The sequence below is a fragment of the Podarcis pityusensis genome, assembly GCF_964106645.2.
Source record: "Podarcis pityusensis genome assembly, chromosome: 8".
Classification (NCBI taxonomy): Eukaryota; Metazoa; Chordata; class Lepidosauria; order Squamata; family Lacertidae; genus Podarcis; species Podarcis pityusensis.
The window spans coordinates 25,250,845-25,274,694 of NC_138033.1; the positions used below are offsets into that span (position 1 = coordinate 25,250,845).

The following is a 23,850-nucleotide window of genomic DNA, read 5'->3' on the forward strand; positions in this document are numbered from 1 at the left end:
TACACTTTGTTGAAGGGAAACTCCCCACCAAAGTAGAAATCATATATCAAACAGACGGAAAGCTCTTCAATCTGAGCAGGCTGAAAGCAAAGAGTAAGGTTACCTTTACTTCCGTCATAGAGCTTCAATATGCTGATGACAACGTAGTGTGTGCACGCTCACAGGATTACCCCCAAACCATCGTAAATATCTTTGCAGAAGCTTATGAAAAGCTTGGCCTATCACTCAACATCCAAAAAACCAAAGCGCTGCACCAACAGGTACAAAATAACCCCTCTGCAGCACCACAAATCCAATTCAAGGGTGTAATGTTGGAAAATGTCAATCACTTCTCCTACCTGGGCAGTTATCTTTCCACAAGGGCCGCCATTGATGCCAAAATCCAGCATTGCCTGAGCTCTGTGAGTGAGGCTTTCTCCCAATAGAAGTGCAAAGTGTTTGAGGACCGGGACATTTGCAGAGAAACCAAAATGCTTGTTTACAAAGCTATTGCACTACCAACCTTACTCTATGCTTGTGAAACATGGACTATTTATAAATGCCATTTCCAGCTCCTCGAAAGATTCCATCTACGGTGTCTCTGAACAATTGTACACATCACTTGGGAAGACAGGCGTACTAATACCAGTGTACTGCAAGAAGCAAAGATCACCAGTGTTGAAGCAGTGATTCTTCAACATCAACTTTGTTGGACTGGTCATGTTGTGCAGATGCCTACTAATCGGTCTTCCAAAGCAACTACTCTTAAAAATGGAAAGCGTAATGCTAGTGGTCAACAAAAGAGGTTTAATGACTGTATCAAGGCAAATCTTTAAAAATGTAGTATAAACACCAACAATTGGGAAACACTTGCCTGCAAACGCTCCAATTGGAGAACAGCCTTTACGAAAGGTGTTATGGGCTTTGAAGACACTCGAACTCAGGATGCAAGGGAGAAACATGCTAAGAGGAAGGCACGCTTGGCAAATCCAACCATGATCAACTCCTGCCCAGAAACCAATGTCCCCACTGTGAAAAGATGTGTGGATCCAGAATTGGCCTCCACAGCCACTTACGGACTCATTGTTGAAACCGTGTTTATGGAAGACGATCTTCCTTGGCTATGAGTGATCGCCAAAGAAAGAGAAAGAAAGATTGCTATGGCCGATGGCTGACGCAAATAAAGATTCATTCAATTCAATTCAAGCCTGGGGTACACTTTGGAGCACTGACTAGACAATTCAAGCCTGGGGTACACTTTGGAGCACTGACTCCTAGTCAGCAGAAGTCTCAGCCTGCGGGATGACACTTGCAGCTGCATTGACTTCTGCCAGTGAGGCCATAAGACAGTTCTGGTACTGATTCCGTGTGATCTGTTTTGGAAAGAAAGGGAGAGAGAGAAAGCAATTACTCCAGAAACATACTGCCAGCATCCAGCATGCACAACCAGACCTCACCTATCTATTATTACAATTTATTTAATTTGCTAAGCCACCCAACACAGGAGATTTGCAATGGCCACCATGCTCTCAAGCAAAATACCAGGATGTTTTGTTCTCCCCAGGACCGCTGAGGGCTATGCAATGCTACCCTCCCAGCCCTCACTATCTGGCCCTCAGGATTCTCCCCCAGGCCTACGCACGCATTCCAGCCAGGTAAAAACACACAAGGAAAGTGCAGGCTGGGTGTTTTTGTCTGGCTGGGATGTATTCTTGAACTCTGATAATGGTTGTCTCTTGCCTGGATGGAGGAAACAGAGGTGTGTGAGAGAGAGGGTGAGTAAAAACCAGCCTGGTGTATAAAAGGTAAACATTCACATTCGTTGCTCTGCCCATCACTGGCATGTGGTTCCAATAAAGTTGCCTAGAAGGGATTGAGGCCCTCCGACTGAAAGAGATTCCTCACTCCTGCCTTATGTAAACACAGGTAGTCTGGCCAGAAATGGTGTGGTGGGGGCTGCTGAGGTGGCAGCTCAGCCCCTTCTCCCACAGAACTGCAGGCAGCCAAAGAATAAGCTACAAAGAAGTCAGAAGTAGCAAACATCAAGTTTACACCCACCCGCAAATAGGTGTCTAAAGAGAAGTCTTATCAGGATGGTCAAATCAACTGCCCAAGTGGGAGGAGGTAGTGGCGGAGGAAAGGGGGTGCGGTGGGTGCAGTATTACCCAGGTGTCATCCCTGAGGGGGTGTGACATCACAGCGGCGGCGCCCCCCAGGGACGCTTGCTGTGGGTGGCTAGCCCCGCCCCCGCAGGCACAGCATGTGCGCTGCTCCAGGTGCCGGAGCAGCTAGCTCCGCCTCTGGGAGGAGGGAGACCACCCACAATTCTGTGAAGCCTAGATGGGCAGTGGAATACTTTAAAAATAATGAGAGATGTGACCACATTCTCAAGTTCTTATAACCTGAGGGCATTCCTCTCCTGCCTCAACAGACCGTTTCGAGAATGAGCTATGAGGGGTTGGGAACCATTGGTCACCAGGGGGACATTTGGAAATCTGAGACATGGCCGCAGGTGCCAACAGCAAATGGCTGCCCTGAGCAGCATGGCTAGTTACAAAGCAGAGGTTGGGCCTGAGCTCCAAATGCTAAACCACACCTTTGACCTCCACCTAGTACACAAAAATATTCACTGGTGGGGCTATGACCCTGCAAAAAGTGAATGCAAAGCCACAGTCCTATGCATGCTTACCCTGGAAGAAGTCCCATTGAACTCAGTGGATCTTATGTCTGAGCAGACCTACATAGAAGTGCTTTAGTCATGCCCCTTGCATCCCATTGCCTTAGAGGAATGTCCTGGGAGACCCATGTCTTCACACAGGTCTGCTGCCATTACATTCCATTTGCCCCTGAGAAAAGGAAATGGCTGTGAATCCAGCTGAAGCTGTGTTCTCAACTGAGGGCAGCTTTGGAATTTTCTAGATCAGAGGTGGGCCCTTCAGATGCTGCCGAACTACAACTCCCATCTTCCCTGACCACTGGTTAGGCTTGCTAGAGCTGATGAGAGTTGTCAAAGCAACAGTGATAAAGTTTCCCCACCCTTGTTATAGATGAATGAATATACCAGCATCTATTAGGAAGGTACCACCCTTCACCTCACCCAGAATCTCCTTTTCGGGGGTCAAACAAATCCGTCGAGGCCTCACCTTGATGTACAGGAGGTCAGTGAGAGCACGGACAGTGTAGTCTGCCATGTACTGTAGGCTGCTGCTGGGGAGGACCTGGTTGGAGCTGGTGATGCTAAAGCATTGCATATTGCTCATGCGAATCTGGGAGCCTATGATTTCCATACCTGCACATGGGAAAAAGTGAGGCGAGAATTGTACGCTCCAGCCTGCTCCCCTTGGTCTTTTCCCCAGCTTCTTCCCTTGGCCCACCAACCCACCCAGGCTCCATCTACTTTTGCTGAACCGCCTTCAACCATGTTTCCACCAACCCAAGGAAGCTAGAAATGCAAGTCACATTTATGTAGAGGGGAGGGGCTCAGACCAGGGTCCTGCCTAGGAAAGTGTACCCAAGAGAAAGGGAACAAGAGGGAACATTGAACTGGACACAAACAGTTCCAATCTGCAAGAAGCAGCCTCTGGGAACAGAAAGGGTGTTCTGTTGTTTTTTGGGTGGGGAGACTGGTGCTGCTTTGAGGCTAGCGCTGCTTATGCGCATGTGTCCCACATCTGTTGTGTTTCAGAGTCTCTCCTTGCCAAGGACACAATCCTTGTAAAGAGGCCCCTGAAACAACTTGGGGAACTAGAAGCCATGGATGGAAGGATATAGATCTGGAACCTGCAACAAAATGTTGCCTTGTGAAGTGCTGCTATTCAATATGCCGCTGTATTCCATTTCCATTTCCTTTTCCCAGCTGTCAGCCCTCTCCCACAACAGTCAGCCAGGTTTGTCTCTAGGGGATACTAGGCGGCTGCCTAGAGTGCTGGTCACTGAGAATAGCAGGTCTGGGGAACAGGGGATGGCAGCAAGTATTGGTGGGATTAAGGGACGCGGGTGGCGCTGTGGGTTAAGCCACAGAGCCTAGGGCTTGCCGATCAGAAAGTCGACGGTTCGACTCCCCGCGACGGGGTGAGCTCCCGTTGCTCGGTTCCTGCTCCTGCCAACCTAGCAGTTCGAAAGCACGTCAAAGTGCAAGTAGATAAATAGGTACCGCTCCGGCGGGAAGGTAAACGGTGTTTCCGTGCGCTGCTCTGGTTCGCCAGAAGCGGCTTAGTCATGCTGGCCACATGACCCAGAAGCTGTACGCCGGCTCCCTTGGCCAATAAAGCAAGATGAGTGCCGCAACCCCAGAATTGGTCATGACTGGACCTAATGGTCAGGGGTCCCTTTACCTTTACCTTTATTGGTGGGATTGTTTTGCTTGCTTGCTTGGTTAAGCAACATTGTGCTAGACTTTTCATGCCTATACCTGAGCACTACTTGCTTATAGGACTCTTTTAACCAAGAGGGAGAGAGATAGCAGAAATGATGAGCCAGAGGGAGTTGTATTGTCTGGGAAACAGCCGCAAGAAGGTCTGGCACCCTCAGGGAAACTCAAGGGCCCTTCCCTGAATGTTGTACTGGGGATGGATGAATTGCTCAGATTAAACCACTAGATGGCACCAGACTATGGTGCAAACCAAGTACGCAATTGTCCAGCCTCCAAAAATGCACACGAACGGATGACTAATTGCTGCCTCATCCACTTTGCACGCGCGCGCGCGCACACACACACACACACACACACACACACAGAAAATTTACTTTTCAATTCCATCACCACCAAATTTGCACTGTTGTCCTGGCACAACAAATCCACTTTTAAAACAAACCTGACCTTTTGTAGCCAAAAAAGTGATGGGGGGGAGTGTGGACTGAATGGTTAACGGCAGGTGTGCCAACTCGAGGGGTAGTTGAGGTATCTTCAGCCGCTTCAATATTTGTTGAGGGAGGCCGGTGCGCATTGCATGTGTGGGTCGTTGTGCGCGTGCAGCGTCACAGCTTCAGTGCTCATCTCCTCCAAAGTGCTTGGCCTCCTCCAGACAATGTGATGTTTCGCATGCATCACATGCCGGGCCCCCTCAGTCTCAGGGGCAACCTGGTGCCTCTGATTAATGAAAAGATGTATAAACACCCCATGAGCAGCGGTGGAGCAAGTCGATCGGGCGCCTGGGGCGGTGCACATGCCCTGTACCTGGGGGCAGGGCCACGTGCCCACGGGACGGGGCCAGGCGGGGCAGGACACTCTGTGGGGCCCCCAAGGAGTCTGTCTGCTTCCCCCTCAGCCACTCTACAGCTGGGGGGAGGCGGTGGGCGGACTGTTTGGGGCAGCGCAGAGCCTGCAGGTGCCTAAGCCACCGCGTCACTCCCAGGAAAGATGCATGGCTCGGGCGTGCTCCGTGGCTCAGGGCACGCTGCGTTTTGTCCCTCCCCCCCCCCAGTGGTGACACCTGGGGTGACCCGCCCCCACCACACACCCCTTCCTCTGCCCCTGCCCACGAGAAAACTAGGATGCATGTTGTAAACTGTTCCGCAAACAAATCAGACCAAATGCTCATAGGGCTCACCCATGCTTCCGCTTGTCCTATGCCTGGAAAGCATGGATCCAAGAGGTTTTCTGCTTGTCCCACATTTTCTAGGCATGGGTGAGAGTGGTTTTGCCTTTGCCCTGCTGCTTTTCCCACAGAAAACCCATCTATGCTCTACCAACTGAACCTGGGGTGTACTTGTGTTTCTTTCAGTCTGGAAATCATGGATACTTATCATTTTTTTCCTGCCATCTGCATTGTGTTTCTTTTGACTTGAAATAAATGGGGTGGAATAATGTAACAGCAACATAATTTATGTAATTTTGCTGCAGCAGAAAGGCAAGTAATGCATTTTTTAGTGGAGAATTAACTGCTGTGGAATGGAAACAGTGATGCATGAGACAAATAGAAGACATAATGGAAAATAATGTATTCTTATCTCCCTACCTGGTAGTATGCCCTATCGAATTCAGTAGGACTTGCTTCTGAGCAGACGTGGTTAGGATTACAACCTAAACCATGGGTAGGCAAACTAAGGCCCAGGGGCCTTCTAAATCCGGCCTGCGGAAGGTCCAGGAATCAGCGTGTTTTTACATGAGTAGAATGTGTCCTTTTATTAAAAATGCATCTCTGGGTTATTTGTGGGGCATAGGAATTTGTTTGTATTTTCCCCCAAAATATAGTTTGGCCTCCCACAAGGTCTGAAGGATGGTGGACTGGCCCCCTGCCGAAAAAGCTTGCTGACCCCTGGCCTAAACTATCAAGTGGGGAGAGTTTCTGACTGTGGGAGGAGAAGGAATGCCGATTACCTCCTTGGATGGGTGTACCCAAGGCCATGACTCCATAGTAGGAGAAGGGTCCATTCTCAAACTTCATGTTTTCCTTGCATGCTTCAACCTCCACCTTTCCCTGGAACAGAGAGGCAATATTAGGACCTTTAAACTTGATTTGTCAGAGAAGGGTCAACCTGTAGCACCTAAGCCACTCTGGAATCTCACAGCAATCCATTCCATAGCAAGCAGAAGTAACTCCCAAGAAACCCAATCAAAGAAAACATTGCAGACAAGCATTATTCATATCTCTCAAACAACGGCCTTGGTAGCTTTGGCATGCGTAGGATAGGCCCAGAAGGAAGGGCTGCTCCTTAATTCTAAGTAGGGACCAGCTGCTATCACTCTGTTGTGCAGTACAGCTCAGTCAGCAGAGCATGAGACTCTTGATCTCAGGGTCGTGGGTTCGAGTCCCACGTTGGGCAAAAGATTCCTGCACTGCAGGGGGTTGGACTAGATGACTCTCATGGTCCCTTCTAACTCTACAATTCTATGATTCTGCAAGAAATTTTATTTTTTTTACTTACAGTACTGCAGGTATGGGGAACCTGTGGCCCTCTAGATGTTGCTGGACTTTGACTCCCACCAATATTTTTTTAATGAATTTTATTTATAATCATTATTACAATGATTACAATTTCCGATATCATATTCACGTTAAAATAAACATTTTCCCCGTTAATTTCTTTCTTTATAATAAAGCATTCAATGACTTCCCTTCTTTCCCTTCCCTGGTTCCTTTAATTTCCCCACCATTCCTGCATATTCTCATATATCCATTTAGTTCCCTTTTCCTTTTATTATTCCTTTACTATATATTATACTGTTGTTTACCTTAATCCTGCTAGCATTTTCACATGTTTACAGTTATTTTACAAATACTCCACAATACAGTGGTACCTCGGGTTACATACGCTTCAGGTTACATACGTTTCAGGTTACAGACTCCGCTAACCCAGAAATATTACCTCAGGTTAAGAACTTTGCTTCAGGATGAGAACAGAAATCATGCTCTGGCAGCACGGCAGCAGCAGGAGGCCCCATTAGCTAAAGTAGTGCTTCAGGTTAAGAACAGTTTCAGGTTAAGAACAGACCTCCGGAACAAATTAAGTACTTAACCCGAGGTACCACTGTATAATAAGAGACTTGATCTCTTATTTTACTTGTTAGACCTGTTAATGACTGCTCACCAGTCATGATGTGGGCGGCTTTTGCAACCCGGCACGACTTCCCTGACCCACAGGGTCACACCGCCTGTTGCTCCGACCCCTAGGCTGTCCCCATAGGCTGTAGGTCATCCATGTGGCCGGCACCATCAGCCAATCGGCTGCGGCCCCGGGGGCAGAGCTGGGGATCAGAAAAGGAGGCTGCAGTCAATGCTGGTCAGCCATTCTGGTCAGAGCGTCAGCAAGGAAGGTTGTTGTTGTGTTGTAAGCCAGAAAATAGCTTACCTCCTGAGTTTACACCAATAAAATTCAGAAACGTGAGGAGTTAGGAGTCCAGTGCTGTTTATTTCAAAGCAATAGGTCACAGTCAGATCATTTCGCAAAACTGCAACCCCGCCTGGTGGTCCAGGCAGTGGTATTTATAAAATTTCCAGCAAAGCATTTCAGTTTCTACCAATCATATACATCATTACCTCATTTCATGTTTAATACACATGCGCAGTAAGCACTAGCAATTTCTGCTGATTAAGTTCCGATTCCCACCATGTTCTGTTACATTGTGTTAGTGTGCGTGTTGGAAACCTATGTTACGTGTAGCCATTTGCACCAGGTAGCAACTTATGTTCTAGCTTTGAGTTGTATCTTTGTGATTCATATATTAGCTGTATTCCTGCCCTGGAGGACTGGAGTGGGGGCCGCCAACTTGCAAAATCATCAGTTTCATAAAGTACATAACAGGTTACCATAACTTTTCTATTAGAAGCACACTCAAGGATTTACAGGGGTATCACATTTATTGTGGCCCTTTGGGCCACCACCACAGTTGGACCCACCTTTATTCTTAAGGTAACGTGGCCCAGGTCTCAATGTCACGGCGCCTGTTGTCGCCTCATCTCAATGCTGGGCTTCCTTTATTCTGGCGCTGACGGGCGGATTGCTAGGTCTGCAGGCAGCGGCCTCCTTGGGGGGAGGGGAGAGGAGGGGCTGCATCCAGGCTACCCCCCCCTTGGGGACACGAGTTTGGCACCAGTTTATTTCACATGGCTAGTGTTAATTTTGTCCCTGATGCATGGACAGCGCCATGTTGCTGTGATCACATGGTCGGCACCATTTTGGTTTTGGCCACATGGTCGGCACCATGTGATCTGCACAAGGACATTCACAGTAGATGCCTGGTTTATCGCTTGACATCTACAATGGAGGGTTTGTGCTCAGTGCCTGATACAAACTGCCAAAGGTGGCAGGTCCAATCCCTGTATGGGACAACTGCATATTCCTGTTATGGCACCAATTATTACAATACACAGGATTACTAATAGAATTAATTTGGATGCATGTGTGTATGTTTGTGTGTATACTGGTTTTCCGGCTTGCAGGGTTGGAGTAGATGTCCAGCATTGGCCTTCCTATTGTATTATGTATGCCTGCATATATATACATGTATGCTGGTGTGTAGTTATATATATCCTGTAGTGTGTCATGCCCCACTAGGGATGATGGTGAGCACATTTCCTCCTACACAAGGGGGTTGATCCAGATGGCCTCATGGGTCCCTCCCCCTCTTGTGTTCTGCAACATTGGCCTGAAGATGCTGTGCACAGTTGCTGTAGGACACGCAGTTGATACTGACATGCCACATGGAGTGCCACCAGTGATAAGGCTTTTAAGGTGGGCTCTCTTCCAATTGGCCTGTCACTATCAGAGTCACAGAATCATGGAACTACAGTTGGAGGGGACCATGAGAGTCGTCTTGTCTGGATACATGACTATAGCCTAAGCATGGGGTACCAAACCTTCTGCACCCATGGGCCCTCATGCCAAACCATAGAAGTTGTTGTGGGCCTGACACGTGTGCTGTCTTTGCTCCCTAGCTGTAAACCCCACCCCTTGGCTAGAGAAGGCCTTTTCCAAGTTTCAGCACAAAGATGGGACCCAGCAGGCACCAGGAAGACATCTGTGGGCACCTTGGCTACCAAAAGTGCCGCATTGATGACCCACAGATTAGGTCATGCACTTGGTGCTTCCTTGGCTGTGCAGAGAGAGTAGGAAATGCCAACAAAGTACCTGTAAAATGAGAATGAAGTAATCTGCCGGCTTGTTCTTTTCATACAAGTTATATTCTGGAGATTCCTTGTCCTGCTCATCAATTTTCAGCTCACAGATGACACCAGGATGCTTGAGGAGACGTAGCAGGTACTTCTCGGAGATGAGGCTCGGGCAAAATTGCAAGACCTCTGCATGACAAGGGCACAGGAATCAAAGGATGCTTCCTGGAAGCAAAATCCTTTCCCAGATCCATGCCACCATAAGGCAAAGCGAGTTAGCCAGCTGGAGGCAGATGGCGGGTGGCGTTGAATGGAACAGAGTAGGAGAGTGATGGCACTCACATATTATGGGCATCAGCTACCTGAAAATCCTTTTGTGCCTGCTGCACTGAAGTGAACAGGAACTGAGCAGGAGCACAGCTCATTGGGAAGATACTCTGTATGTGTACAGAGCTAGGAGTTTGAATATGCATGTGTGCGACTCAGGTAGGTTTGGCTTTAAGTTTCAGATCAGACGGGACATTCCTGGCCCTACTTGAGGAAGCTGGGGGCAGGGACTGAACCTGGGACCCTTTGCATTCAAAGCTGATGTCCTACCGCTCTTCCCCTCTGCAGTACTTTTATTTATGGTAACTAGTTGTTTTACATCTGTTACTATTATATGCATTTTTGTGGCACTTGACCCCAATCAATGCATTTTTGTGCACATTACATGGCTGGATAACTGGGCTGCAGACTTTGAGGAAGTACGAATGTTCTAGGATGGCTATGTTTCAGTTCTTGTATTGTTTTAGAAAATGTGAATCAGGTAGGTTTGGCTTTAAGTGTGAACTGAATCAATTTTCTTGTCCTTTCCTATTCTGAACCCCAGTTGCTGGGAATCACAAATGGGGAGAGTGCAGCTGCACTGATGTGCAATGAGCTTTTGGCCTGATCCAGCACGGCTCTTTTTATGTACTCATGTTCATACTAATTTAGGATGTGCAGGGCAGATGGTGTGGCACACACGGCTCTGTCCTCAAGCACCTCACTGCTCCCAGCATCTGCCGCCCGAGGCAGCCCCCTCACTCTGCCTAATGGTAGAGCCAGGCCTACCTTGTCCATCATGGTGCTGCCTGAAGCAGGACAATTTATCCTGCTGCGCGGCAGGGTCAACCCTGCAAGGAGTTATCAAGCGATTTCATGGTCATGCTAGATGGCCTTCTCCGCCTTCCCAGTGGCCCAGGTGGTCCCTGAGGGCTCGTACCTGTAGAGAGAAAGCGGTGTGCAGCCAGGAGTAGCTGACGGGAGATCTTCAACTCAGTGTCATTGCCCCTGAAGGCAGAGAAATCCCACTTCCTTGGGCTGGCATCTCGTCTTCTGGTACGATTGTAGGCTGCAAGGGAGGAAACCAAATAAGGAATCACTACACTGTGTGGTTACAGAAGCAGCCATGGGCACACTACGTAATGTAAGAGTGGAAGGAAATGGAGAGAGCAGAATCTCGCAGTCGCATATGGATCTAAAAGAACATATACGTTTCTAGTCCTCATGATCACTGAGGAAAATCTGAAAGCACATGGTAGCTGTCTGCGAGATGGCTCAGAAACCAGTGACGTGGAATTTGGGAGCTTCCTGTCTTGTCCCCCCTTCCGAGGGGGTGACCCCCCCCATCTCAACACCAGTTGTGCTTCCCCTTTAGCCCTTGTCGAAAAGATTGCTAGATTCTACCGTGACTAACATACATTTGGATTTTATTTTTAAAAAACAAAATGTATATACCACTTCTTCATAATAAAAAGTGGTTTACAAGAAGTGTTAAAATGATCAATAAAACAGTTCAAAACATGTAACTGGAAATAGTAAAGGTAAAGGGACCCGTGACCATTAGGTCCAGTCGTGACCGACTCTGGGGTTGCGGCGCTCATCTTGCTTTATTGGCCGAGGGAGCTTGAGTACAGCTTCCGGGTCATGTGGCCAGCATGACTAAGCTGCTTCAGGTGAACCAGAGTAGCACATGGAAACGCTGTTTACCTTCCCGCCGGAGCGGTACCTATTTATCTACTTGCACTTTTGACGTGCTTTCAAACTGCTAGGTTGGCAGGAGCTGGGACTGAGCAACGCGAGCTCACCGCGTCGTGGGGATTCGAACCGCCAACCTTCTGACTGGCAAGCCCTAGGCTCTGTGGTTTAACCCACAGCGCCACCCGCATCCCATAACTGAAAATATTTAAAATTAAATAGTTATATTAAAACACATCAACATCCATGTATCTGGATAGCTTTGCCTAAATAAAAATGTTTTAAGCAGGTGCCAAAATGAGCACAGTGAAGGCACCTGCCTGATGTCAACAGGCAGGGAGTTCCAAAGTGTAGGAGCTGCCATACAAAAAGCTTGAAGTATGATATTATTTTGTTTTACATTTTTGGATGACTTTATACTCCAGCCTTCACAAGTACATTTACGGCAGCTAACAAATCCAGATGTTCCCCCCTTACACCTTTCATCCTCACATCAGTCCTGCGTGGTAGGCTAGGCAGAGAGATAGTGACTGGCCCAAAGTCACCCAGTGAGCTGTATGGTCCCTGGGTGGGTCTCCCCAGTCCAAGTGATCAGCAGAGATAAAACAGCTGAGACCTTTGCCTGATACTGAAATGGTATCAAAGTCGGTATCACCACTGAGGTGTCTCCTTTCCTCCCCCTGCAACACCACCCACCACGCCTTTGGTGGCAGCGATACCCTAAGTTAGGCTTTTCTTGAAATTTTCCATGATGGAACCCAAAATGGCATCCACAGGACTCCCCATGTGGTCCCTCGTCAAGGCACTGAGCAGCCCCAGATCTGCTTAGCTTGAGCATGTTGGCTGCATCATGTCCCTTCAGAGCACACCAAAGAAATACGTTTGTATAAATATAAATGTGTTTAACTAGCAAGATCAAGTTCAGAGTTGATATATCCATGGAGTTTAGCCTTTTTTGAAAATACTGGCAACAGGCAACCTGGATCGTACTTGGGATTTCTCAAAGCTTCTCGTTTTTCCTGGCAACGCAGAGGGCTAGGTAAGGATAAACAGCAGGGCTCCATACCTGTCTGCAGTTTAATGAGCTGGGGGCCCCAAACCGGGAGCTAGGAGTTGCACAAAGGGATCAGAGTCCAGGGGCAAAGCCAGCAGTCAGAACCAAGAAGGTGGTTGGAACTGGAGGACAAATCAGGAAGCAAGGTTGAGGAGCAAACCAGACGCCAGGACTGAAGGGCAAACCATGAGGCAAGACTGGGGAGCAACTAGAGAGTGCCCCTCAAGAGGACAAGGTGGGGCAGTGCCTCTGAGCCTCACCAGGTTGCCTTCCATGAAATGGGTTGGGGGAACTGTTTTGTTGTCATAGAAAAGACTATTCGCTTCACCTGTTTTCCCTGGCTCTGTTTGCAGTGCCCTGAGCTCCACCAGGCCCAATGGGCACCAGTCACCATTGGGAGCAGGTCAGAAGCAGTGGTGCAGTTAGGTAATGATTATTCAGGAGGGCTCCTCAGATAAATGTGTATTCCTTCACTTGCTTCTGCTGAGTGAGGTCCTGGACTTCTGCACCACCTTGTTTTGACAGCCCATAATTTCCTTATTTTAATTCTGCCTATTGGTGCTTCATAACATTGCAGCTTGGAGCAATTATAGCTCCTGCAACAGTATCTCAGTAACCCTAAACCCAAGGCCAGAGTCCCAAATCACCTCATGACACTATTGATTCTAGGCAGACTGCAAGAGAAATGAGCAAAATTCAGTTGGAAACAACATCCAATTCAGTTGGATCTTTTCCTTCTACCATTCTTCTCAGAGAGTTTTCTGCAGAAATGGCAGTGGTCCAAGATAGGCTAGCTGAGTCACCATTGGTGGGAACAGTGGCGTAGCGTGGGGGGTGCCAGGGGTGCCGGCCGCACCGGGCGCAACATTTGGGGGGGGCGCGTTTGGCCGGCCCTCCTGGCAGTGGCGTAGCGTGGGTTCTCAGCACCCGGGGCAAGGCAAGTAATTTGCGCCCCCTAACCCGTGGATTTTAGCACTCGAGTCTCTTCCGCACCCCCTCCAGATGTTGTGCCAGGTGCAGCAGGCCCCCCTGCACCCCCCACGCTACGCCACTGCTCCCACCACAAGTCTTCAGGACAGCCATCCGAAGGCTGGCGCGGGGAGAAGGTCTCTCCGCCCGACCGCCAGGCTTCGGAGCAGCCTTCCGAAGGCTGGTGCGGGGAGAAGGTCTCTCCGCCCGACCGCCAGGCTTCGGAGCAGCCTTCCGAAGGCTGGCGCGGGGAGAAGGTCTCTCCGCCCCACCGCCAGGCTTCGGAGCAGCCTTCCGAAGGCTGGTGCGGGGAGAAGGTCTCTCCGCCCCACCGCCAGGCTTCGGAGGAGCCTTCCGAAGGCTGGCGGTGGGGCGGAGAAACCTCCTCCCGCCGCCAGGCTTCGGAGCAGCCTTCCGAAGGCTGGCGGTGGGGCAGAGAGCCCTCCTCCCGCCCCCAGCCTTCGGAGCAGCCTTCCGAAGCCTGGCGGCGGGAGGAGGTCTCTCCGCCCCACCGCCAGGCTTCGGAGCAGCCTTCCGAAGCCTGGCGCGGGGAGAAGGTCTCTCCGCCTCACCGCCAGGCTTTGGAGCAGCCTTCCGAAGGCTGGCGCGGGGAGGAGGTCTCTCCGCCCCACCGCCAGCCTTCGGAGGAGGTCCGAGGACAGTGGGGTTCCTGCTTCCTCCAGGAGGGCCGGCCAAACGCGCCCCCCCAATGTTGCGCCCGGTGCGGCCGGCACCCCTGGCACCCCCCACGCTACGCCACTGCCTCCTGGAGGAAGCAGGAACCCCACTGTCCTCGGACCTCCTCCGAAGGCTGCTCCGAAGCCTGGCGGTGAGGCGGAGAGACCTTCTCCCCGCGCCAGCCTTCGGAAGGCTGCTCCGAAGCCTGGCGGTGGGGCGGAGAGACCTCCTCCCGCCGCCAGGCTTCGGAAGGCTGCTCCGAAGGCTGGGGGCGGGAGGAGGGCTCTCCGCCCCACCGCCAGCCTTCGGAAGGCTGCTCCGAAGCCTGGCGGCGGGAGGAGGTTTCTCCGCCCCACCGCCAGCCTTCGGAAGGCTCCTCCGAAGCCTGGCGGTGGGGCGGAGAGACCTTCTCCCCGCGCCAGCCTTCGGATGGCTGCTCCGAAGCCTGGCGGTGGGGCGGAGAGACCTTCTCCCCGCGCCAGCCTTCGGAAGGATGCTCCGAAGCCTGGCGGTGGGGCGGAGAGACCTTCTCCCCGCGCCAGCCTTCGGAAGGCTGCTCCGAAGCCTGGCGGTGGGGCGGAGAGACCTTCTCCCCGCGCCAGCCTTCGGAAGGCTGCTCCGAAGCCTGGCGGTCGGGCGGAGAGACCTTCTCCCCGCACCAGCCTTCGGAAGGCTGCTCCGAAGCCTGGCGGTGGGGCGGAGAGACCTTCTCCCCGCACCAGCCTTCGGAAGGCTGCTCCGAAGCCTGGCGGTCGGGCGGAGAGACCTTCTCCCCGCGCCAGCCTTCGGATGGCTGTCCTGAAGACTTGTGGTGGGAGCAGTGGCGTAGCGTGGGGGGTGCAGGGGGGCCTGCTGCACCTGGCGCAACATCTGGAGGGGGTGCGGAAGAGACTCGAGTGCTAAAATCCACGGGTTAGGGGGCGCAAATTACTTGCCTTGCCCCGGGTTAGGGGGCGCAAATTACTTGCCTTGCCCCGGGTGCTGAGAACCCACGCTACGCCACTGGGTGGGAACAAAATACAGTTGCACCTGCCACAGCACAGTGTGTGTTAAGCCTTCATCTGAAGACAGGTGAGGAACACAAGGCCTGCCAAATATTGTAGGACTTCCATCATCACTAAAAATTGGCCATACTAACTGGGGCTAATGGAAGTTAAAGTCCAACAACATCTGTAGGGCCATAGCTTCCCCACCCACACCCAAGATGAGGAAATATAATGCAGTGAGTCTGTCTGTCTGTCTGTCTGTCTCTCTCTCTCTCTCTCTCTCTCTCTCACACACACACACACACACACACTGCTGTTTCATAGGTAGAAAAACAACTAGGAATGAACCTAACTGTAGAGATCTGATTCGTCCAGGATCTCTGACTTGATTATCTCTTCAATGACATCCTCCAGGGTCACGATACCCAACACTTCACCTTCATCTTCATGTTCAACCTCATTCTTCTTTTGGACAATGGCCAGGTGAGATTTACCTGTGGGGCAGACTTTGGTTATATCACTGAGGCATGGGCATAGCCAAGGGGAGAAGCAGGGGGCAGCTGCCCCCCTAGATCAAGTAAAACAATAGAAGTACTTAACTAACTGACGAATCACATCAGTTCTGCCCCCTAACAAAGTCCTGCCCCCCCCCAACAAAAATCCTGGCTACACCCATGCACTGAGGCGAAGACATCATTTGATGGTGTTTTTAAAAACAAACAAATATATATATAAATTAGTTTCAAAAAAGTTTTAAAGAGTTACCAGTATATCCATTAAATAAAATTCTTATATAATCTTGGCTTTGGCCCACAGATGTTCTTTCATGGAGATGGGGAACCTGTTTCTCTCAAGGTGTAACTTACAGCTCTTCAGCAAACTTAACTATAGGTCTGACCATTTGTTCATCCAGCCCAGCCTATTCTGCCTGGCAGTGGCTCTCCAAAGTCTCAGATGGGAAATAATATTCCACATCTCTGGTATTTGACCCTTTTAAATGGAAGGTGTCAGGGACTGAACACAGGACTTTTCTGCTTTCAATGCAATCCCACCTCCGACATGCCTTTTTCTTTCATCCTGTAGATCCCCCGCTTCCATTCTGCTTTAACTAAGACAACTGTTGCATTTAAAGAAGAGTCATAGTATATATGCCTTCCCCAATTTGGTGCCTTCCAGATATTGTTGGACCACAACTCCTGTCATCCCTATTCTGGCTGTGAGTTAGAGAAAAACAACACCTGGAGATTGGCACCAGGTTTGGGGAAGGCTTCAGGAAAGCTGCCTGCAATCCTTAAAGTGCCTGTAGCTGATTCTGCAGTCACCTGCTTCTGCATAGGATTCACCAGTTGCTGGGAAGGACAAGTGGAGAGAGGGCTGTTGCATTCAGGTCCTGCTTGCAGGCTACCTATAAGCATGTGGTTGGCCATTAGGAGAAAAGGATGCTGGACTAAGATGGGCCTTTGGCCTGATCTCGCAGGGCTCTTCTTACATCCTTATGGCTATGGAGTGGGAGAAGTTACAGGGCAGTCATCCCCAGAGGCAAAGAACGATGAGAGAGCCATGTGCTCAGGCCAGCTCACCCATGAGGCAGAGTGAGGCAGCCGACTCAGGTGGAAGAATCCAAGGGGTGCTGCCATGGGTGCCCCCACCGGCAGAGAAGTAAAGAGAAGTGGCTGAGACTTCTGAGTTATGGCAAGATCTTGTGAGAGCCCTGCGAGAACTCCATGAGGTCTTGTGGGGCTCTCACAAGGCTGTGGCAACGTGGGTGGCACTTTCCTGTTTCACCTCAGGTGGCAAAACAGGTTGGGCTGCCCCTGACAGGGTGCTATATAAGGGGGTGCTGAACTCTTCTCTCACCCCACCTCCTATGATTCATCTGAGTTCTGCCTGGGGAGACACTGGGCCTCAAATGCAAGGGCCATTTCTGTCATCCATAAAATGGTGGCACCAATCTATGCCATCACTTTCTCTGGATGATGACCAATCCCTCTGGCCTGTTCTAAAGGTAACCACTATTTAAAAGTTGCTCCGTCTCCAAAAGAGAAACAAAAAGTTAACTTTTAAATGGAGGCTGAAGCTGACTCGATCTCCACCTTGTTACCTTTTTTGAACTCTTCAAGCACGGCATCCAATTTGGTATTGTGGCAAACAAAATGCACCGGATGGTTGTAAAATTTAGTGATCGTCTTCAGCGGGGTGCAGTCATCTGGGTCCACAAAGGCTAGATCCTTGACATACAGCATATCAACTATATTTGTCCTCTCCTTATCGTAGATGGGGATGCGTGTGTAGCCGCTCTCCATGATCTCCGTCATGGTGTTGAAGTCAAGGACGGCGTTGCTGTTGAGCAAGAAGCATTCATGCAGGGGGGTCATGACGTGCTCCACTGCCTTAGTCCTCAGCTCCAGTGCTCCTTGGATGATATTCAGCTCTTGCTTCAGCAGGTCCATGTACGGCTCGGTCAGCCTCAGCATTTCCATCAGCTTCTCTCGGTTGTACCTGAGGCCCATTTCTTGACCGAGTACATAGTCCAGTATTTTACTCATAGGGTAGGAGAGAGGAAAAGTCAGCAGCATGACAAACTTGGTGATGACAATGGTTTTGGCACCCACTTCCAAGCCATGGCGGCAGCAGAGGGCCTGGGGGATGATCTCCCCAAAGAGAACAATGCCAAATGTAGAGGCCACTATAGCCAGAAGGCTTGCACTAACCATGGAGTCAAACAGTATGGTGAAGGAGGCGTTGACTAAGACATTGCCAAGGAGCAAAGAACAGAGCAGGTAATTGCCGTGCCGCCGAACAGGCTCGATCGTGGCGGCGTACTTCTTCTCCATGGGTGTGCCACAGTTCTGGACAATGCGCAGCTCCATGGGGTCCAGGGACATCAGGCCCAGGTTGAGACCACTAAACATGCCTGACAACGCCAGCAGGATGACCACCAGGACTAACTTCAGCCAGAGAGGCAGTTTGAAATTATCTCCCTCGATCACTTGGATCACCAAATCGCGGTCGCTGAACCAATACCGTGGCTTGCCCGAATTATCTTCCAAGCACAACACATAGTTCTTGAACTCGATTTCCTTCCGCAGGATCTGGACTGACACATCCACCAGGGCGGTGGTGTTCCGTACCTCGTGGCAGTATGGGTTCACCAGCATGTCGCTGCTCTTCTTGATGCAGGGGTCCCCATGAGCATTAGCATCTGACACATCAAGTAAGTCAGCAAAGTATAACATCTGGCAAGTAGGTCGGTGGATGCCCTGGCCGAAGATCCGAAGCCGGATGGTGCTTCCTTCCACCACTTGGATGATGCCGTTTTCCAAGACTGTAGTACCTGGTTTGGTGCTGTTCTCCACCCTCATGCCTAAAATGACTGTTCTACTAGACATCCCATTCCCAGCAGTGGCTGGCAAAGGGAACGTCGTCAGCAGAAAGAAGAGATACCTTAGCAGCAGCAGTACCAGTCCAGCATCCTCATCCCTCCAGCTCAGGCAACTCCCCAAACCGTTCATTGTGGACATGTCCCTTGAGAGCTCCTTTGATCAGTACCACCATATGGTAGCTCTCTCCAGATACTCTCTAGGTGCACACACTGGGCTGTACAAGCACATGTCATAAACCCATTTCATATGCAGACACACTCACCTCATTTGCATGCCACACTGTTTCCTAGTAGCTTAAATAACTCCACCCTTGAAGGAGATATTTGATATATTCTTCCATGGTGCGGGGAGAGGGGAAGGTCCTGTCAGAGGTCAGCACCCTAAACAGATGGCCAGCTCTTGCTCTGAGGGAGAAATTGCCCCCCCCCCCCAGATCTCTCTGGTCTTCAGGTCATTCTCTAGGCTACACATTTTCCTCAGCCATATTTCCTCTCCCCAGGCCACACCCTCTTCACCAACCATAGTTTGCCACTTCTGTGAGTGTTTCCTCCTGACTGGAATGTGTCCTTGAACTCTGATAATCCCTCTTGGTTGCTTGAATAGAGTATAGATGAGGGTGCGTAAAATAAGCCTGTGTGTAAGATTAAGAAGTATATACATTGCTCCCCTCACATTTGTTTCTGGCCCTGCCCATCACTGGCATGTGGCCCCAGAAGGTTACCCAGGAGAAAATATGGCCCTCAGTCTGGAAAAGATTCCTAACTCCTGTATTAGATATTGGTCAAAAAGAAAGTTATCACCCTACTAGTTTTATTTTTTTCTTTCTTTCCTGGGCAGAGGGATTGTTTGTTAAATCAGTCTGGGAACTGTAGTTCATAGAATCATAGAATCATAGAATCATAGAGTTGGAAGAGACCACAAGGGCCATCGAGTCCAACCCCCTGCCAAGCAGGAAACACCATCAGAGCACTCCTGACATATGGTTGTCAAGCCTCTGCTTAAAGACCTCCAAAGAAGGAGACTCCACCACACTCCTTGGCAGCAAATTCCACTGTCGAACAGCTCTTACTGTCAGGAAGTTCTTCCTAATGTTTAGGTGGAATCTTCTTTCTTGTAGTTTGGATCCATTGCTCCGTGTCCGCTTCTCTGGAGCAGCAGAAAACAACCTTTCTCCCTCCTCTATGTGACATCCTTTTATATATTTGAACATGGCTATCATATCACCCCTTAACCTCCTCTTCTCCAGGCTAAACATGCCCAGCTCCCTTAGCCGTTCCTCATAAGGCATCGTTTCCAGGCCTTTGACCATTTTGGTTGCCCTCCTCTGGACACGTTCCAGTTTGTCAGTGTCCTTCTTGAACTGTGGTGCCCAGAACTGGACACAGTACTCCAGGTGAGGTCTGACCAGAGCAGAATACAGTGGCACTATTACTTCCCTTGATCTAGATGCTATACTCCTATTGATGCAGCCCAGAATTGCATTGGCTTTTTTAGCTGCCGCGTCACACTGTTGGCTCATGTCAAGTTTGTGGTCAACCAAGACTCCTAGATCCTTTTCACATGTACTGCTCTCAAGCCAGGTGTCCCCCATCTTGTATTTGTGCCTCTCACTTTTTTTGCCCAAGTGCAATACTTTACATTTCTCCCTGTTAAAATTCATCTTGTTTGTTTTGGCCCAGTTCTCTAATCTGTCAAGGTCGTTTTGAAGTGTGATCCTGTCCTCTGGGGTGTTAGCCACCCCTCCCAGTTTGGTGTCATCTGCAAATTTGATCAGGATGCCCTTGAGTCCATCATCCAAGTCGTTGATAAAGATGTTGAATAAGACCGGGCCCAAGACAGAACCCTGTGGCACCCCACTAGTCACTCTTCTCCAGGATGAAGAGGAACCATTGATGAGCACCCTTTGAGTTCGGTCAGTCAGCCAGTTACAAATCCACTGAGTGGTAGCATAGTCAAGACCGCATTTTACCAGCTTCTTTACAAGAATATCATGAGGCACCTTGTCAAATGCCTTGCTGAAATCAAGGTAGGCTACATCCACTGTGTTCCCTTCATCTACCAGGCTTGTAATTCTGTCAAAAAATGAGATCAGGTTAGTCTGACATGACTTATTTTTCAGAAATCCATGCTGACTATTGGTGATCACAGCATTCCTTTCTAGGTGCTCACAGACTGTTTGCTTAATGATCTGCTCCAGAATCTTCCCTGGTATTGATGTCAGACTGACTGGGCGGTAATTATTTGGGTCCTCTCTTTTCCCCTTTTTGAAAATAGGGACAACATTTGCCCTCCTCCAGTCTGCCGGGACTTCGCCTGTTCTCCAGGAATTCTCAAAGATGACTGCCAGTGGTTCTGAGATCACATCTGCCAGTTCTTTTAATACTCTTGGATGCAGTTCATCTGGCCCTGGAGACTTGAATACATCTAAACTAGCCAAGTATTCTTGTACTATCTCCTTAGTTATTCTGGGCTGTGTTTCCTTTGCTGAATCATTTGCTCCAAATTCTTCAGGTCTGTATAGTAAACTTCAGAAGAGCATGATCACTCGCGCCTAATGATCCTTCCACTTCTACCCCACTAACCAGGTCATCAACATGTTCCATGAGGGAAACAGTGGTCTCCTGTCAACTCACAACACTAGTTACAATCCACAGTTCCCAACAGTTCCAAAATGCAAGCATGTCATGTTAAGGGGGGGAGGATGCATAGTCTAGGGGGGAGAAATGTCTACTAAAGCTTACATTGGTTGATCTCTCTATCTCCCAAGTATGCATTTGTATCATTGTATTCCAAGGTCCTGGAACAGATCTGAGTTTGTGCAGGAGGTGGTGGTGGTTGAAGATGGGGCATCGTTCAGAAGATTGATCCTGTCTTTGGCGTTACATTAACATCCTCATGGAGTAATGCTGTGCAATTTATCATAAAAAGGGCATGTCACCCTACTGCTTCCAGAAATGCTATTATTGGCTGAAGTATTCACCCCACAGTTTTGTTCCTGCACTTAGCTGCTGTCTGGCTCTCAAGAGATACCTCTCAAATGTATCTATGAGTCTATGATTCTAATATTCAGGTGGAAGTGGTTGCTACACAGCTAATCCCCCATGCTGTTTAACACCTATATGAAGCCGCTGGGAGCTGCAATCAAGTAGTGATCACCAACATATGACTGACACGCAACTCTTTCTCTCTGTTCCATCTGAATCAGGAAAGGTAGTTGAGATGCTAAGCAGGTGCTTGGAAGCAGTGATGGGCTGGATGTGGGCCAACAAATGGAAACTGAGAGCCAGTGTGGTATAGTGGTTAAGAGTGGTAGACTCGTAATCTGGGGAACCGGGTTCGCATCTCCGCTCCTCCACATGCAGCTGCTGGGTGACCTTGGGCTAGTCACACTTCTCTGAAGTCTCTCAGCCTCACTCACCTCACAGAGTGTTTGTTGTGGGGGAGGAAGGGAAAGGAGAATGTTAGCCGCTTTGAGATTCCTTCGGGGAGTGATAAAGCGGGATATCAAATCCAAACCTTCTTCTTCTTCTTCTTGAAAAGACTGAGGTATTCTACAGGTATGTTCCAAGTTCTCAAGTCCAGGAGGTGGGAAGATGGCCTGCTCTGGTTGGGGTTGCACTTCTCTGGAAGGAGCAGATTCACATCTTGTGGGTACACCTAGATCAAACATTGTCACTTGAGGGGTCCAGGTGGTGTCGGTGGCCACAGTGGGGGTGCCTATTACCAGCTCCTTCTAGTTCACCAACAACAACAACTTTTGGACGGAGATGACTTGGCCATGCAACTGCATGTGCTGGTAATTCCCAGACTGGGTTACTGCAATGCACTGTATGTGGGGCTGCCCTTGAAAATGACTTGGAAACGTCAAATGGCAGTCATGCAAGAAATAAACAGAATAGCTAAACAGGTACTAGAAGTCACCCCGGAACTGGCCCTACTGAACATCTTCCAAGATAACCATGCCTACTCATACTATAAAGAGCTCATAACCCACCTACTCTCAGCAGCCAGAAACATCATAGCCAGACACTGGAGGGTCCTGTCAGGAATAAACATGGAACACTGGTATCAAGAAACAGCCTTACTAGAAAAGCTAACCAATAGACTGAAACTGACACGGGGACAAATAGAAGAGGACGCCTTCACCCTTTATCACATATACAGCCCAACAAGACAACAACACAAACCCACCGACAGCATTCGATTCAATATGGCTAACTTGATCCAACAACCCACACCCACACATAAACAAATTCCACTGCAGCCAACCAAAGACAATCAACAACACCCTAGGCCACACCAACCTCTCTCATCACCAAGGAAACATCATAAGCGAATAGAAAGAGAACATGCCCAAATGACGCTGACACAAAAACCCCACACATACACTAAGTAAAAGAACATAAGCTTTGCCGCCACCCCTCTCCTGTCCCCACCACTTTTCTTCCCAGCCCTATACTTCATATAACGCCAATGTCTCACAACAAATGTAACTGATCTGTAGAAAACACAACCTGAAGAAAAAGACAATGCATGTGCTTTTGTACATGAGGAAAATCTTTAATAAAAAATATTTTTTTTAAAAATGCAGATTACTGGCTTCAGTTGCTTTTAGAACTCATATAATCACTGCTTTAAAAAAGCTGCATTGGTTGCCAGCTCATTTCCAGGCCCAATTCAAGGTCAAAATGTATCTGTTTGACCAGGCATATTACAGTTGTTATTTTACTCTGCTCCGATTTGGCTTTTTGTGGTCTCTAATTGTTCTTATATTTGTGTTATTTCTATATCCTAGTGTCTCCTTTTGGATATTTAAAAGGGGTCGAAAAGGGAGGCAGACTGCATTATCTTAATCTTTGTGGGTTCCTTTTTTTTTTTTTTTACAGACTCTTCTTTTCAATTCTTTTAAGTAGGCTTTGCTATAATAGGGTCAAAAGCTGATTTGAAAATAATCGCTCATTGGGAGTGAGGAAAGAGAACGGGAGGATTTAAGACCAAGCTGTGCATTTCATACCATTAATTGAAACCCTCTGTGAGATAATGTGTTCCTTCTCCTATCTGAACCCTGCTCCCTCCCTCCCTTACACTGCTATTAAAACCATCCTCTCCACTTTCCTTTTGGCCAACTAGACCCTGGATGAGATTATGGCAACAGTGAGAAAGGAGGGGGTCTGCTCTGCCTTCCCTTCCTCCACTTCCTTTATGGGCTCTATGGTGCCATATCTGTCTTTCACGTAAAGAAGCAGCAG

At 49.2% G+C, this 23,850-nt stretch overlaps 1 protein-coding gene across 1 annotated transcript; it reads right to left on the minus strand.

Moving 5' to 3' along the window:
- Positions 1 to 1,151: 1,151 nt before the first annotated feature.
- LOC308483077 (metal transporter CNNM4-like) lies at positions 1,152 to 18,947 on the minus strand. The gene is made up of 7 exons (XM_081016625.1): positions 17,320 to 18,947; positions 15,572 to 15,712; positions 10,777 to 10,905; positions 9,550 to 9,719; positions 6,299 to 6,398; positions 3,123 to 3,268; positions 1,152 to 1,352 (listed from the first exon to the last, which is right to left on the minus strand). Exons 1-7 carry the CDS (start codon positions 18,737 to 18,739, stop codon positions 1,254 to 1,256), a joined length of 2,205 nt encoding a protein of 734 aa, XP_080872751.1. The 5' UTR covers positions 18,740 to 18,947; the 3' UTR covers positions 1,152 to 1,253.
- Between the last annotated feature and the right edge of the window lie 4,903 nt (positions 18,948 to 23,850).

Excerpts from the sequence above, each read along its gene's own strand:
- LOC308483077 (XM_081016625.1), bottom strand. The coding sequence starts at position 18,739 with ATGTCCACAATGAACGGTTTGGGGAGTTGCCTGAGCTGGAGGGATGAG. Across the intron at positions 15,713-17,319 it reads GCTTGAAGAGTTCAAAAAAG|GTAAATCTCACCTGGCCATT; the intron begins GTAACAAGGTGG and ends TCTGCCCCACAG. Across the intron at positions 3,269-6,298 it reads GGGTACACCCATCCAAGGAG|GTATGGAAATCATAGGCTCC; the intron begins GTAATCGGCATT and ends TCCCATGTGCAG.